Here is a 14383-nt window from a genome sequence, read left to right on the forward strand (position 1 = left end):
ATTTGTAACCTGTAGCCCTTTGAACACCATTAATATCCATGTCCTGCTTGGAAGATTTCCTGCAAAAGGAGGGCTTTCTACTACTGGCTGAGATGGAACTGGAGCATCACACAATGAGTTCCACCCTCGAAAGTCACTGGAAACAGGAAATGGGGTACGCCTACACTCTGAATCAGGCAATGTCACCTCCAGGTATCGGCTCTAGAATGGTCACCACAGACTCAATGATCTGATTTGCCTGGCCAAACCAAGCCTTGCCCCCGCAGGTTGCCTCCTCTAGGTTGTCTGCTAAACAGCTGAAACATGAACTTAAGAACCCACAGTAATGCTGGATGAAGTGCTTCCTTCTGACACTGTCAACGATTCTAAAGAATTTCTCTCTGCAAGTTCCTTAATTAATGATTTGTAGATCCCATGGGATTCATTTTAGACAGCTTACAGAGAGAGAAGGGGACTGAGAATGGAGGCTGCCCCCTTTGCAGCTTGAAGTGGTCACCAGTGTTATAAGGAAGCAACATCGACTTTGGTATTAAAAACAAGTCTTTACTCTCAAGTCTCCCAGGCGCTTTCTGACAGAAAATGCTTGTTACAATCAGAGCATTCTAATGGACAGAATGTTCCATTTCAGTATAGGGAAAAGGGAAACGGAGTGGTTGGCTCAGAATACAACCACAGCCTTTAATGAATCTCTATTTGGAAAGGACGCTATAAACATGCTCCTTCGAATTTGTGAATCATTATGGGTTTCTAAATCCATTATGCGATTCAGTAGCCTGTTACCAGATCACAAAATAGGTTTGGTAGATAACAAAGAGCCATTTTGGAGTAGCAAACTCAATGATTTTGTGAATCACAGGATTTGTGACCGCAAAATGGCTTTGTAAAATCGGGCCCTTTTTCTCTTCATAGAAATTCAGCGTGTGGTTAAACAATGTCAAAGGGAGAAGGAACGTTGCACCTCCCAGTCTTTGCTTCTTTAGATGAAAAAGCCAACATTTTCAGATGGAAGGGAGCTTCTAGGTAGCTCCTGTGCCTAATAAATATACTCACCTAATAAACACAGTTATTATTATTATTATACAGAGTTTTATATAGCGTAAACTTGACCGGAATCGGGTATCAGAGCGCTTTACATAGCACCAGTTGCATTATATGAGGACACATTCATTTTTGTTAGGGATGGCGAGATTAAGTGATTCGCCCAGAATCACAGGATGTTCAGCGTCATTGCTGAGACTCAAACCCAGTTTCCCAGATTCGAGGTCTCCCGCCCTAGCCGTTAGGCCAACCACTCTCCCCTCAATATTAGACAGACAGCACCACCATATGGTGGACTGTTACTAAAGCCGGTGCTGACAATTAAGTGCCGGTGCTGAGTACTGGAAACCAGTGACTTAAATTTAGCACTGGAAAAGATAGGCATTTACACCTATGTGTACCCTTGAACAGTACCCTCCAAATAAGCATACCCACTAACTACCAGAATCACAAAACAATATTTCGAAAAAATCATCCTCCAACCTTGGTACATTTGACTTTGAGATCCATAGATAAAAATGAAGACCGAAGATCAATTAAAATGGATCATTTCACTTTCACATGTAATTCTTACTTGTTAAGAGTTCTTAAGCGCTCTCAATGGAAATTATTTGAAAGTGATGCACAGGAATGTCAGGGAACAGACCCATGATCACACAATTCAGGTCGACAGCCTCTGCGGATAGCAACTTAGCCATTTGTCACATCTCATTCTGTAAAGGTGAATTTTTATTTGTAATTGTTTTATGAAGCCGACCTACCACAAGCTGGAAAGAATGAAAGACACAATAGATCTCAAGTTGCTTCTTCTTAACAAATACTGGAACTCTTAAGTACCTGGTCATTGATCGCTCTGCCTATTGCAGCTACATCCCACCCTTCCTCTACCACTCTATTTTCTACGCTCAATTGTTTATTTTCCTTGTACAAAGTGTGTATCTTACGGTCTCATTTGTTCCTCTGCTTTATGTCAATCTGTTTCTGTAATTTAATACTGTAAAGCGCTCTGATACTCCTGGGTCCAGCCAGCGCTATATAAAACCTTTTAAATAACTAAATAAAAATAAAGAGAAGACTCTGCAAAGCAACCCAAATATATTTTTTCAGAGAGGACAAACAGGAATGCTTTTCTTACCCAGAAGCCTACAAATATATTTTTTTTCATAAAAAACATAAGTTCAAATTAAACAAAATGCTTGACAAATGCAGTACTTGGAAATAGATTTTTGTTTTTACTCTGGGCGCTAAAGCATTGGGAGTAGGGTGGTGGAAACAGGGGACTGACGATCTGAAGGTCATCTTATGCATTTTTAAAAACAAATCTGCCTTCCAAAGAAATTGCCAATACGCAGAAAAGTGACAGGATAGCTGTTCGGGATTACTGTAATGGTCACAAACAGACTTAAAATAGCTAAATGGTATAAGGCACTTTCTGCAGCGATCCTTATACATCCAACAAGGTCACCAATATACTAGTAGTAAGATAACTTTGGCGGTTAGTGCACCTGCTTGAGAGATCAGTATGTGTTTAGTCACAGGTTTGACTCATCATTAAATAGTATTGAGAGTTAATGCAGGCCCGTGCTGTGCAGTGGGGTGGGAGTGCACCCTTCAAGGCCTACCAGGTCAGCCTAGACATGGAAGATACAGCGTCATGGGCCCTTCAGCACAATCAGCATGGGATGCCTCTCACTTTGAATAACACCTGTGGTAATACGACTGCTGCAAAGCTTAGGGTGAAACATGCAGGTCACATATGTGTATTTTATGTAGGTGGCTCAAGGATTATTATTTTCGTTACACATACCCTAGTGTTACCTGTAGGTCACAAGTTACAATTCCTTCTAATATAGCTTAGTGAGCATAACGAATTATGATATGGCAACAAGAAGTTGCATGCACCTGCAACACCTAAGTTTACAAACTTACTGTTTTTTCCCTAAATCTTTCGTTCTGCAAATTTGACTAAAAATGATTCCTTTCCGTAGCAATAAATTCATATTTAAGTGCTTTGTAAATGCTTACTGGTATTATTACTCCTTTATTCAGATACAGCTGTCATTCTTATATTGCTTGTGTATTCCCTTCCTGCATAGCTTTGAAAAGTGAAAAAATCCCTGGCTGGAAGCCACAGTTATGCATTTATGAAGTGGCTACGCTGAGTGTCTTTGTGTCCCTGATGCGAACAACATCAAGGTGTTAGGCTCCAGCCACTTCTTGGCAAATTACCTCCAGTTTTGTTTGTCTTGGGCAAGGTTCGATATGGTGCTCCAGCTATGGTACAGGGTCTTCAGTTTTGTTTCAACAGTTCAACCCACGTGTTGTTTGGACAAAGAGAAGTGAAAGTCCTTCGTTGTTGCCCTACATGCCAGTTGGCAGAACAGGCACTAATAGTAGATGGAATAGTAATAGTAGTTCATTGCCACGTTGGCCCAAGCTGGAGTTTAAACAGAGCAATACAAAAGGGGATGATGGACGGAGCATTTGAGCAAATCAAACACTCACCCCCAGTCAACTGATCTGGGTTTAATCCATCACCATTCTTTAGCTCACTCAGCCACCCCAGTTCAGACATGGCCATATGCAAATCAGTCTGACCCTGTGCCTCATGGGAACAGTCCAGCTAGAACTGCCAAGCCATGTCTTCCCCGGACCGGAAACAAGCATCCTGGGACCTGTTTCGGATTCATAATCCTCATCAGCCAGGCTATCTTGAATCCAGTGGCCAAGTGAGCAAGGGACTGAGCATACCGTGCCACACTTAGGGCAAACAAAGCAATACAAAAGGGGATGATTGACGGAGCGTTTGAGCAAATCAAACACTCACCCCCAGCCAACTGATCTGGGTTTAATCCATCACCATTTTTTAGCTCACTCAGCCACCCCAGTTCAGACATGGCCATATGCAAATCAGTCTGACCCTGTGCCTCATGGGCGATGAGCGATACAAAGTGACTTAAATTTCACCCTGCACTGGCTCCCTGTGAGAGACAGGGTGAAATTTAAGTCACTTTGTATCGCTCACAAAGTCCTGCACGGGGTAGGTCCACCTATTCTGGGGGAGATGGTCCAGCCCTACAAGGCCCCTCGCTCTCTTCGCTCTGACGATCAACATCTCCTTCAGGTTGGCAGGGTGAAGAAGGCAAGAACGGGTGGCAGAAGGTTTTCAATAAATGTGGCCTCTTTGTGGAACTCGTTGCCCCTACAATTGCGCTCGGAAGCTAGCCTGCTTCGGTTTCGAAAACTTTTAAAAACTTTTCTGTTTTCTGTTTAATCCCTTCATTCTTTAGTAGTGTTATGTTCTGGTAAGCGCTGGGATGCCTATAGGTAACCAGGCGCTATACAAAACTCAGAATAATGGGAACAGTCCAGCCCGAACTGCCAAGCCATGTCTTCCCTGTACCGGAAACAAGCATCCTGGGACCGGTTTCGGATTCATAATCCTCATCAGCCAGGCTATCTTGAATCCAGTGGCCAAGTGAACAAGCATTTGCAATGCAATAGGTCTCGCATTAGGAAAGTTTGAGCTATTGGTATTGTAAATGACACATTTTTTATTTATGTTTTGTTTTTGTAAGTAGCGAAATTAATAGCAAATGTGACACCTATAGCATTTGTAATGCAATATGTGTTGTATTTACGTGACTTACATGTATTGAGTTTACAAATAACAATGGCTTTTAATTTTATTAATAATGAATTCTTAAATAAAAGTTATTGTAATTTATAATGGCAATAGCTTAAACTTTTGTAAATAACTTTTGTGAAGATTATGTTCAGTGTATTTTATTGTGACGAAAATCCAAGAACAGAAGTGAAATATTAACATCTTTTTGTTACATTTGTAATAAAGCTTGAAACATTGAGAGGACATATTTGAACCAGTTGTTGTTGAATGGTAGCACAGATTGATGCAGCGGTGGCGCCGAGTGATGTTGTATTGGCGAACGAGTGATGCTGTGGCGTTCAGTGATGCTGTGGTGGCGCATAGTGATGTTGTGGTGCCCCTGAGTGATGCTGTGGTGGTGCTGAGTGATGCTGTATGCTATGCTATGTTTTGTTTTACTATCCTATGTTTTGTTATGCTATGCTATGTTTTGATATCCTATGCTTTGATTTGTTATGCTATGCTGTGTTTTGTTATGCTATGCTATGTTTTGTTATGCTATGCTTTGTTTTGCTATGCTATGTTATGATATGCTGTTTTGTTGTGTTTTATTATGCTATGCTTTGCTTTGTTATGCTATGTTTTGTTGTGTTTGGTATGCTATGCTATTGTAGGTTTTGTTTTGCTATGCTATGTTTTGTTGTGTTTTGTTAAGCTATGCTATATTTTGTTGTGTTTTGCTATGTTTAGTTATGCTATGTGTTGTTATGCTATGTTTTGTTATGTTATGCTATGCTATTTTTTGTTATGCTATGCTGTTTTGTTTTGCTATCCTATGCTTTTTTTTGTTATGCTATGCTATGTTTAGTTTTGCTATCCTATGCTTTCTTTTGTTATGCTATGCTTTGTTATACTATGTTTTGTTATGCTATGCTATGTTGTGTTGTGTTTTATTATGCTATGCTTTGTTTTGCTATGCTATGTTTTGTTATGCTATGTTTTGTTTTGCTATCCTATGCTTTGTTTTGCTGTGCTATGCTATGTTTTGCTATCCTGTGCTTTTTTTGTTATGCTATGCTATGCTGTTTTTTGTTATGCTATGCTATGTTTTGTTATGATATGTTGGCGAGGGTGTGTGAGGGTGAGTGAGGGTGAGTGAGGGTGTGTGAGGGTGAGGGCGTGTGAGGGTGAGTGAGGGTGGGTGAGGGTTTTCGAGGGTGAGAGGGTTGTGAGGGTGAGAGGGTTGTGAGGGTGAGAGGGTTGTGAGGGTGAGAGGGTTGTGAGGGTGAGGGGGTGTGAGTGAGGGTGAGGTGGTGTGAGGGTGAGGGTGTGTGAGGGTATGAGGGTGAGTGAGGGTATGAGGGTGAGTGAGGTTGAGAGGGTGTGTGAGAGGGTGTGAGGGTGGGTGAGGGGGTGTGAGGGTGTGTGAGGGTGAGGGTGTGTGAGGGTGAGGGTGTGCGAGGGTGAGGGGGTTTGAGGGTGAGGGGGTGTGAGGGTGTGTGAGGGTAGGGGTGTGTGAGGGTGTAGGTGTGTGAGGGTGTAGTAGGGATAGCTTCGCATATGACTTACTGCCAGCTCTCTTGTGAGGTGTACAAAGACAGAAGGTAAAGTGTAACACACAGGAGCTAATTAATTACACAGACACCTCAGGAACTGCGACTCCCTCCGCAATCTTGCAGTACATGAAGTAGTCAATTTGTATGCGAAATCCGAAGTGACCAAACCATTAAAATTACAAATATTTCAAAAAGGCTCAAAGTGTTGGAGACACCAGGAGTATGAAATAGTTTTCGCCAGCGGCGAGGTGTTTCTGAAAAAGTATAGTGCTTTTGGGTGCGTTACAAGACCCTGAAGTTAAAATGTGACGTTTTTGGTCGCATTTTTTAATGCTCCTTTTTTAATCCGCCCACCCCCAAACATCCGCACAGAGGGTCCAACTCGCGTGCTAAGTTTGCTCGATAAATGTGGTATTAACATTTTCCCAGGGTTGCTTTAGGGTGCCAATCCGCAGGGCCCTTCACTGCCGCCACGGCTCAGTAAATAAAGATGCTCACAAAGGAGACAGAGACAGGAAAAGTGCACCGTTGGGCACAGGGGACCAGCAGTGTTTTGAAGACAGCAGGGCTGAGGCACTGGGTAATATTGCTATGAGGCTATTCTCTGCCACCCCCTTGTGCACATATCTCAGGGCACTGCAGGGCCCCCGAGGGCTGTACCCAGCACCCCGTCCGCTAGCTCCCTCCACCAGCACCACATCCATCTATCGATGCTTTTGCACAGCAGGCCCTGTCTGGGACAGCCCTGCTCGGTTGCCATGGCTGCAGTGTGCTGCCAGGGGGGTTGGAGAGCTCCTTGCTGCTAAGGTCGCTCCTTCCTCAGCGTCTCCGAGATTCCAGGGCAGACCCCAAAGAGTTTAAACTGCAGCGTATGGATGGAAGGGTCCCCAATACGTCAGGTCCATTTCATAAGAGCGGATGGCCTGGTCCAACTCAAAAAGGCTAGACTTTTGTGTAAGTAGTGTGAAGAAAATCCCAGGACGTCTAATGTACACTGTGAACAATCGGGATAGATCAGTAATCAAGCAGGGAAATCACGAGTTTTGACAAAATCTATATAAAATATATATTTTTAATGAATATTTGTTTAAAAACACCATATAAAATAAGACCATAAGGTCAAACCATTTAATAAGGGTAAAAAATATAGAACAATAACGTACAATTCTAATAATCAAACAACATAAAAGTCATAATTAATACAAAAAATGGACAAAAAGCATATAGTACGTCAAATATTAAAAAAAGAGCATAAGAACTCGACGCGCGTTTCGGCAGTAACCCGCCTTCTTCAGGAGACATAGAATAAATCCTGAAAATACATATATAAGAAAGAAAAAATGTCTATTAAAACACAATCCATATATTAACATATCAAAACATAACATTCCTTTTTATCATACTGACCCTCCATAACAATTTGTTCACTCAGTGGCAATAATAACCGAAAGATATCAATCGATTGTACAGTACTCAACTTACTAAAACTGATCATGGATTGATACCTCTTATGAGGTCTCAACCTTATTCCTAAAAGAACATATAGCTAAAAGCTTCTTCATAAATTGATATTTTTTAGCTATATTCTAAACATTACATTATTGTACCCCAATGGTGGAGGTTGTCCATATGAAACAGATTGATTCATCATACTGATTGTGAACATCAAAATATATTTACAACATATGCAAGATTACTTACAAACATTGGACGCTCTATCCACGCAGTAACACCATTAGAAGGTGACACCTTCGTAGATTGGATGGTATAAATTTAGTTTCAAGTAGAGGATATTCCTGATGATATAAGAGGAGACATAATTTAAGTAAGGCAACACCTAGGATATAATTATTTAGATCTGCCACTGGATGGGTCAAACAAACTGTGCAAGACATGTGGAAAGTCCTATACTAATCCAGCCTGCAGTAGATGGCATCGGAAGTTACTGGCTATTCTTATAGATTATCAAGAAAATATAATTACTTGATCTCCACATTAGTGCAGGGCGGTTAGTACCAGAGTGAACAATTGCCAAACCTCCTGAAGTTTAATCTAGTTTTCAAATATAATCATCTAACTAGTAGAGACGTTACTGCAGGCAATTATAAAAGAAATATATGTATGTATATATAAGGGGAAGAGTGTGTAAAACCATTCAAGTTTACATCTATATCCATCGTCGATGGGGCGTATTACTCAAACCCTAATGCAGTTCTATAGTTACATAGTAGTGCGTAGTGAGGGGAATATTTAGAGTGCCCGATATGCCTAAATTCTTACCACTCTAAATATTCCCCTCAATTTTATGCTTAACAAAGATTGTAGTTTTAAACAGGAATAACCCGCATTCATGATTCTATCTGCAGAAATCATTTTTTTCTGTTCTCGAGTGTACCAATATCGAGCAAAATCTTCTGGATTACAATTCTGGTGCATCGCATCAAAAATTCTAAAGGTAATCTAAACACTCAGCATCGTTTAAAGCCAAATAGGTTTCATTATCAGATAAAGTCCTTATGACCTATCCCAACTATAGTATTTATCAATTTCATGTAGTAAAATAAATAAAGTTGGCTTTTGTTGACACACCACTATTCTTTGTCTCACCAGTATCACCGTGACCATCGCTTTTATAATCGTCCTTTTTGCGCTACGTACATCGCCTACTTCCCTGAAAATACGAAGGTACTTATATGACGCACTACTATGTAACTATAGAACTGCATTAGGGTTTGAGTAATACGCCCCATCGACGATGGATATAGATGTAAACTTGAATGGTTTTACACACTCTTCCCCTTATATATACATACATATATTTCTTTTATAATTGCCTGCAGTAACGTCTCTACTAGTTAGATGATTATATTTGAAAACTAGATTAAACTTCAGGAGGTTTGGCATTTGTTCACTCTGGTACTAACCGCCCTGCACTAATGTGGAGATCAAGTAATTATATTTTCTTGATAATCTATAAGAATAGCCAGAGGACTTTCCACATGTCTTGCACAGTTTGTTTGACCCATCCAGTGGCAGATCTAAATAATTATATCCTAGGTGTTGCCTTACTTAAATTATGTCTCCTCTTATATCATCAGGAATATCCTCTACTTGAAACTAAATTTATACCATCCAATCTACGAAGGTGTCACCTTCTAATGGTGTTACTGCGTGGATAGAGCGTCCAATGTTTGTAAGTAATCTTGCATATGTTGTAAATATATTTTGATGTTCACAATCAGTATGATGAATCAATCTGTTTCATATGGACAACCTCCACCATTGGGGTACAATAATGTAATGTTTAGAATATAGCTAAAAAATATCAATGTATGAAGAAGCTTTTAGCTATATGTTCTTTTAGGAATAAGGTTGAGACCTCATAAGAGGTATCAATCCATGATCAGTTTTAGTAAGTTGAGTACTGTACAATCGATTGATATCTTTCGGTTATTATTGCCACTGAGTGAACAAATTGTTATGGAGGGTCAGTATGATAAAAAGGAATGTTATGTTTTGATATGTTAATATATGGATTGTGTTTTAATAGACATTTTTTCTTTCTTATATATGTATTTTCAGGATTTATTCTATGTCTCCTGAAGAAGGCGGGTTACTGCCGAAACGCGCGTCGAGTTCTTATGCTCTTTTTTTAATATTTGACGTACTATATGCTTTTTGTCCATGTTTTGTATTAATTATGACTTTTATGTTGTTTGATTATTAGAATTGTACGTTATTGTTCTATATTTTTTACCCTTATTAAATGGTTTGACCTTATGGTCTTATTTTATATGGTGTTTTTAAACAAATATTCATTAAAAATATATATTTTATATAGATTTTGTCAAAACTCGTGATTTCCCTGCTTGATTACTGATCTATCCCGATTGTTCACAGTGTACATTAGACGTCCTGGGATTTTCTTCACACTAGTTGTTACCCTGCCCTAGGAGTCTATACACTTCCCAGGGGGTCCTTGTTATCTTCACTTGTTAGACTTTTGTGTAATGCATGCGCACAGAGAAAATACAAAGAGACCGGCACACCTGCAGACACTGATTTTCACAAAATTCAACAAACCGATGCACAAAGACTAACTAAAATACAAGGGCATCAACGCCACCAATCAAGACCAGTCATGCATAACGTTATGCAGCAGGAGGCACAGGGTGGTGTGCCTCAGTGCAAAAATGAGTGATGTACTTCAGGTGAACCCTGGGTGGTGTTTCGCACAGGAGCACTACATTCTGTGCATTAGAGAAACGTGGGCCGCTGTGCGACAGGCAGGTACTACGTACAGTTCATGGGCACAGGTCTGTGTGCTTTATAGGGCCACAGGCAGGTTTGCAATAGGGGGTACTGGGGAGAGGATGTGGCGTAACGACCAGAGCTGCCGACTTTGGAACAGGGAACCAGGATCGAGTCTCGGCGGCGGCTCAACATCCTTTGATTCTGGACAAATCATGTCATGTCCCCACGCCTACTAAAAACAAGCATCAATTAGCCAACGTGCAAGGACTATTACGTTTGAATCCGTTACATGACATAAATGCAAGGCCGGCATGTTTACCTTCTTATTCGGTAACTTTGTGCAGCAGACAGTTTGTAAAATGAACTCAGAATTAGCCCAGTCGCGCTTAGCTTTTAACTCTCTTTATTCAGCCCAACGCAATTGCTTTCTGACACTGCAAGTATTATACAAATCTGCTGTACACGCAATTAAAATGATGTATCACATGCATTATAGAAGGAAAAGAATGAGAGTTTATTCTTCGTTTTCATTTCAATGCGTTTAGTACATGGTGGACACAGGTTGCATCGCTGTATATGCATCAGGTAGTGGCGCGCTTCTCAAGATGACGACACTCACTTTGCATAAGAGAAAGGCCCTGTGTGTCGCTCTGACAAAACGAGGAAATGAACAAATGAGCACTCCTGGCATGCAGCCGGGTGGAGAGCTGTGTGCCAGCATTTCCAAAGGCTGCTAAACCGCCGGTTAACCTTGCACGGGAAGGGTAATGTTACGATGCACAGTGCAGTGATCCCTGACCTGTGGGAGGGTGGCAGACGGCTCCGGTCTGCTGGTCCCGTCCAACCCAGCATCCTCGGGAATTTCCATGGAAGAAGCGGGCCTGCTCTCACACCTCCCGCCTCTGTAACTACTGTGAGTTCTTTCCCACAATCAAAGCACCACGATCGCCCGCCTGCGAAGCCTGTACTGGAAGCTACCGATGCAGACCTAAGGGCGGACCTTGCACTGGGCTCGCATCGCACCGCACCAGTACATTTAATCGCCATATTGCAGCGACAGTCACTTTCCTGTTGATGCTCAGTTACCTTTTCAGCACTTAATAAACGATAACACTTGAACGTGTGCGTGAGGAAAACTGCCATGGGGCGGGACTTCAGTTTCCTGCTGGAAGCCCGCGCCCACGGATTGGCTGGCTAGGAGAGGAGCAGTGGTGACGCGGGCTCCCATGACCGAGGGAGAGACCCGCGGTGGCGGCTGAACTCCGGAGTTGCGCCGATGCGGTAAGTGGGGTTGGCGGGGGTGGGGGGGTGCGCGCGCGTGTGTATGTATATGTGTGGCTGTGTGTCTGTTAGCTGTGCGTGTGTATATGTGTGTCTGTGTGTCCCGATGCATTGTGCCTGCGTGGGTGTATGTGTGTGTGCGCATGCGTGAGTGTGGCTTTGTGAGTGTGTTTGCGCATGGGAATATGAGGCACGAGAGGGGCACGAAGCCGTGCGCGCCCACGAGATGAAATCTGCGCTCGTGCCCCTCTCGTGTCTACATTCCCAGATACCGGCAGCAATAGGTCTCGAGCAGAGGCCTCCCTCACCCACTGGAGGTAGCTGCTCAATGGGTGCTGGTGAATGCGTCCTGGTGTTGGAAGACAGCACCGGGGAAGAGTTCACACATCTCACTGGGGCTGGCCGGATCTGGATCGATAACTGCTGCCAGTTTCAAGATCCGAATGGATTCCTCTAGATTTTCCACATACCCACATAGAAGCAAAGAGAAATTTTCAAGACAAAGCACAATTCATGCTCTACTGAATTCATTGCAAGTACACATGCAAAAAACACAGGATCGCTAACATAAAAGGCGCATTTTAGACATCAGTACTGCAGTTTTAGGCGAATGCTCAACTGCAGTAAAAAAGTCCTTTTAGTTAGTGATGGCAACAAGCCAACTGACTGTACCCACCTAATGCATACATCGTTCCTAAGTACAGTGCATCCATTCGTAGAGACACAGACTTTATAACAAACAAAACTACTGTAAAATAGACAAATGAATATTGTTTAGAGACAGGAGAACGCTCCCGCATGGTTTCGTCTCCTCTGTCCCCCATTTAACGCAAGAGCCAAGGGCATGAAGATATCAGCCATCCCAGTGTTTAAATAGCCGAGACCCCTGATTGTGCCCAATACCGTAATATTTAATGTACTTACTATCATTTCTCCCGGGTGGATTTCCTCAGGCTTCAATGACACTGATGACATTATCCAAACTTCTTTTATAGACAGTACTCTATTAACTAATATGGCATTAGAGGCCTGAAAGGAAGTACAAAATCGCTCACAATAATATGAAACATAATTCATACATCACAAATATATCTCCCTTAGGTGTGGCAAGCATGTGTTATGTGCAATTTTGACACTACACTATACACTTCACAGGTAGCCAAGTTCACATTGACAATTAACCATAGATATATGTAAAATCTTAATTGCACACCGTGTTCAATATGTATACAACTGTTCATAAAAAGCCAAGTTCATGAAGTTACTCAACGTCTGTTGCAAAATTAATGAAATACTACGGGCAGCCTTTATACGTATAAAATCCCTCACAGTCACAGAACCTTAAGCCAGACATGAATTTGATAGGAGTAGAAAAGTGGGTACTGTAAACAGCAGGGCCAGCTTTAGCACTGTGTGACATTGTTTGTTGGCGCCCCCCAATGACAACCTCCGCCACGGATTCCCTCACTACCACCTTTAGCAGTGCCCCTCAAGTCTCCATAACCACTCTCTCTCTCCTCATGTAGGTGTCTGTGATGGTTTGTCCCTCTGCCACCATATGCTGACCACGTTCTTTTATGCTCCTTTGGGAGATTTTGAAGTAATTCCTCCATCTCGTCTCAGTGGGCTCGACTGTACCGCGCCAAGAAAGCCTGGGAATTGGCAATACGCTAGTGGTTAGCAGCCTGTGCTGCAACCCTTTCCCCCGCAGAGTCTATCCGCTTGCTCTCCTTATCTAGAGGCGGTGTGTCTCCAGTGGCTTGGGAGCTGGCTCTTTTGCATGCTGTGGTGGCAACTAAGGAGTCTGGTGGCAGCTGACCTTTGATGAAGAGAGGGTAAGATGATGCAGGCTTATATTTTTTGTCCACTCTTGGTTTTATGACCCTAGCCCTAATAGGGCCCTTCAAAATCTCTTCAGTACGTCGCAGAATTCCCTTTAACACATGCAGATATTGTGTGGTGCTGTGTGTGGTGGACTAGTGTAACAAGCATTTGCAATGCAATAGGTCTCGCATTAATTAAGTTTGAACTATTGGGATTGCTAAATATTGCAACACCAATTGCAACAAAAGTCTAAATTGTAGGCCCAAAAAATGTGTAGTTATATTTGTAGAAATGGTGGAATGCTGCGATTTAAATGAATATGTTTAAATGTAAAATGGGCCATACTGCGATTGCCAAAATAGTTAATTGTGGATGCATTAACAATTGATGTGTGCACTGATGGCTGGTGGTGTGTGTGCCTGTAGAAATTGTGCACTGGTGGCTGGTGGTGTGTGTGTGTGCCTGGTGAAAGCGTGCACTGACGGCTGGTGGTGTGTGTGCCTGGTGAAAGCGTGCACTGACTGTTGGTGGTGTGTGTGCCTGGTGAAAGCGTGCACTGACGGCTGGTGGTGTGTGTGTCCTGGTGAAAGCGTGCACTGACGGCTGGTGGTGTGTGTGTCCTGGTGAAAGCGTGCACTGACGGCTGGTGGTGTGTGTGTCCTGGTGAAAGCGTTCACTGACAGCTGGTGGTGTGTGTGCCTGGTGAAAGCGTGCACTGACTGCTGGTGGTGTGTGTGTGTGTGTGTGCCTGGTGAAAGCGTGCACTGACTGGTGGTGTTTGTGCCCGGTGAAAGCGTGCAGTGACGACTGATGGTGTGATTGT

The 14383-nt window shown here is 42.5% G+C and overlaps 1 protein-coding gene across 13 annotated transcripts in view; it reads right to left on the reverse strand.

Annotated features, from left to right (window-relative positions):
- RNF130 (ring finger protein 130) overlaps positions 1-14383 on the reverse strand; it is a 684518-nt gene that overhangs the window by 380871 nt on the left and 289264 nt on the right. For 8 of the 13 annotated variants that reach the window (XM_078653555.1, XM_078653553.1, XM_078653551.1 and 5 more), the window contains exon 4: positions 12661-12765. The exons of the other annotated variants lie outside the window; for them this stretch is intronic. In XM_078653555.1, the coding sequence (XP_078509681.1) occupies positions 12661-12765 (105 nt within the window). The remainder of the gene's footprint in view (positions 1-12660; positions 12766-14383) is intronic. 13 annotated transcript variants of the gene reach the window in all.

The sequence above is a fragment of the Lissotriton helveticus genome, chromosome 7 (genome assembly GCF_964261635.1).
Source record: "Lissotriton helveticus chromosome 7, aLisHel1.1, whole genome shotgun sequence".
Lineage (NCBI taxonomy): Eukaryota > Metazoa > Chordata > Amphibia > Caudata > Salamandridae > Lissotriton > Lissotriton helveticus.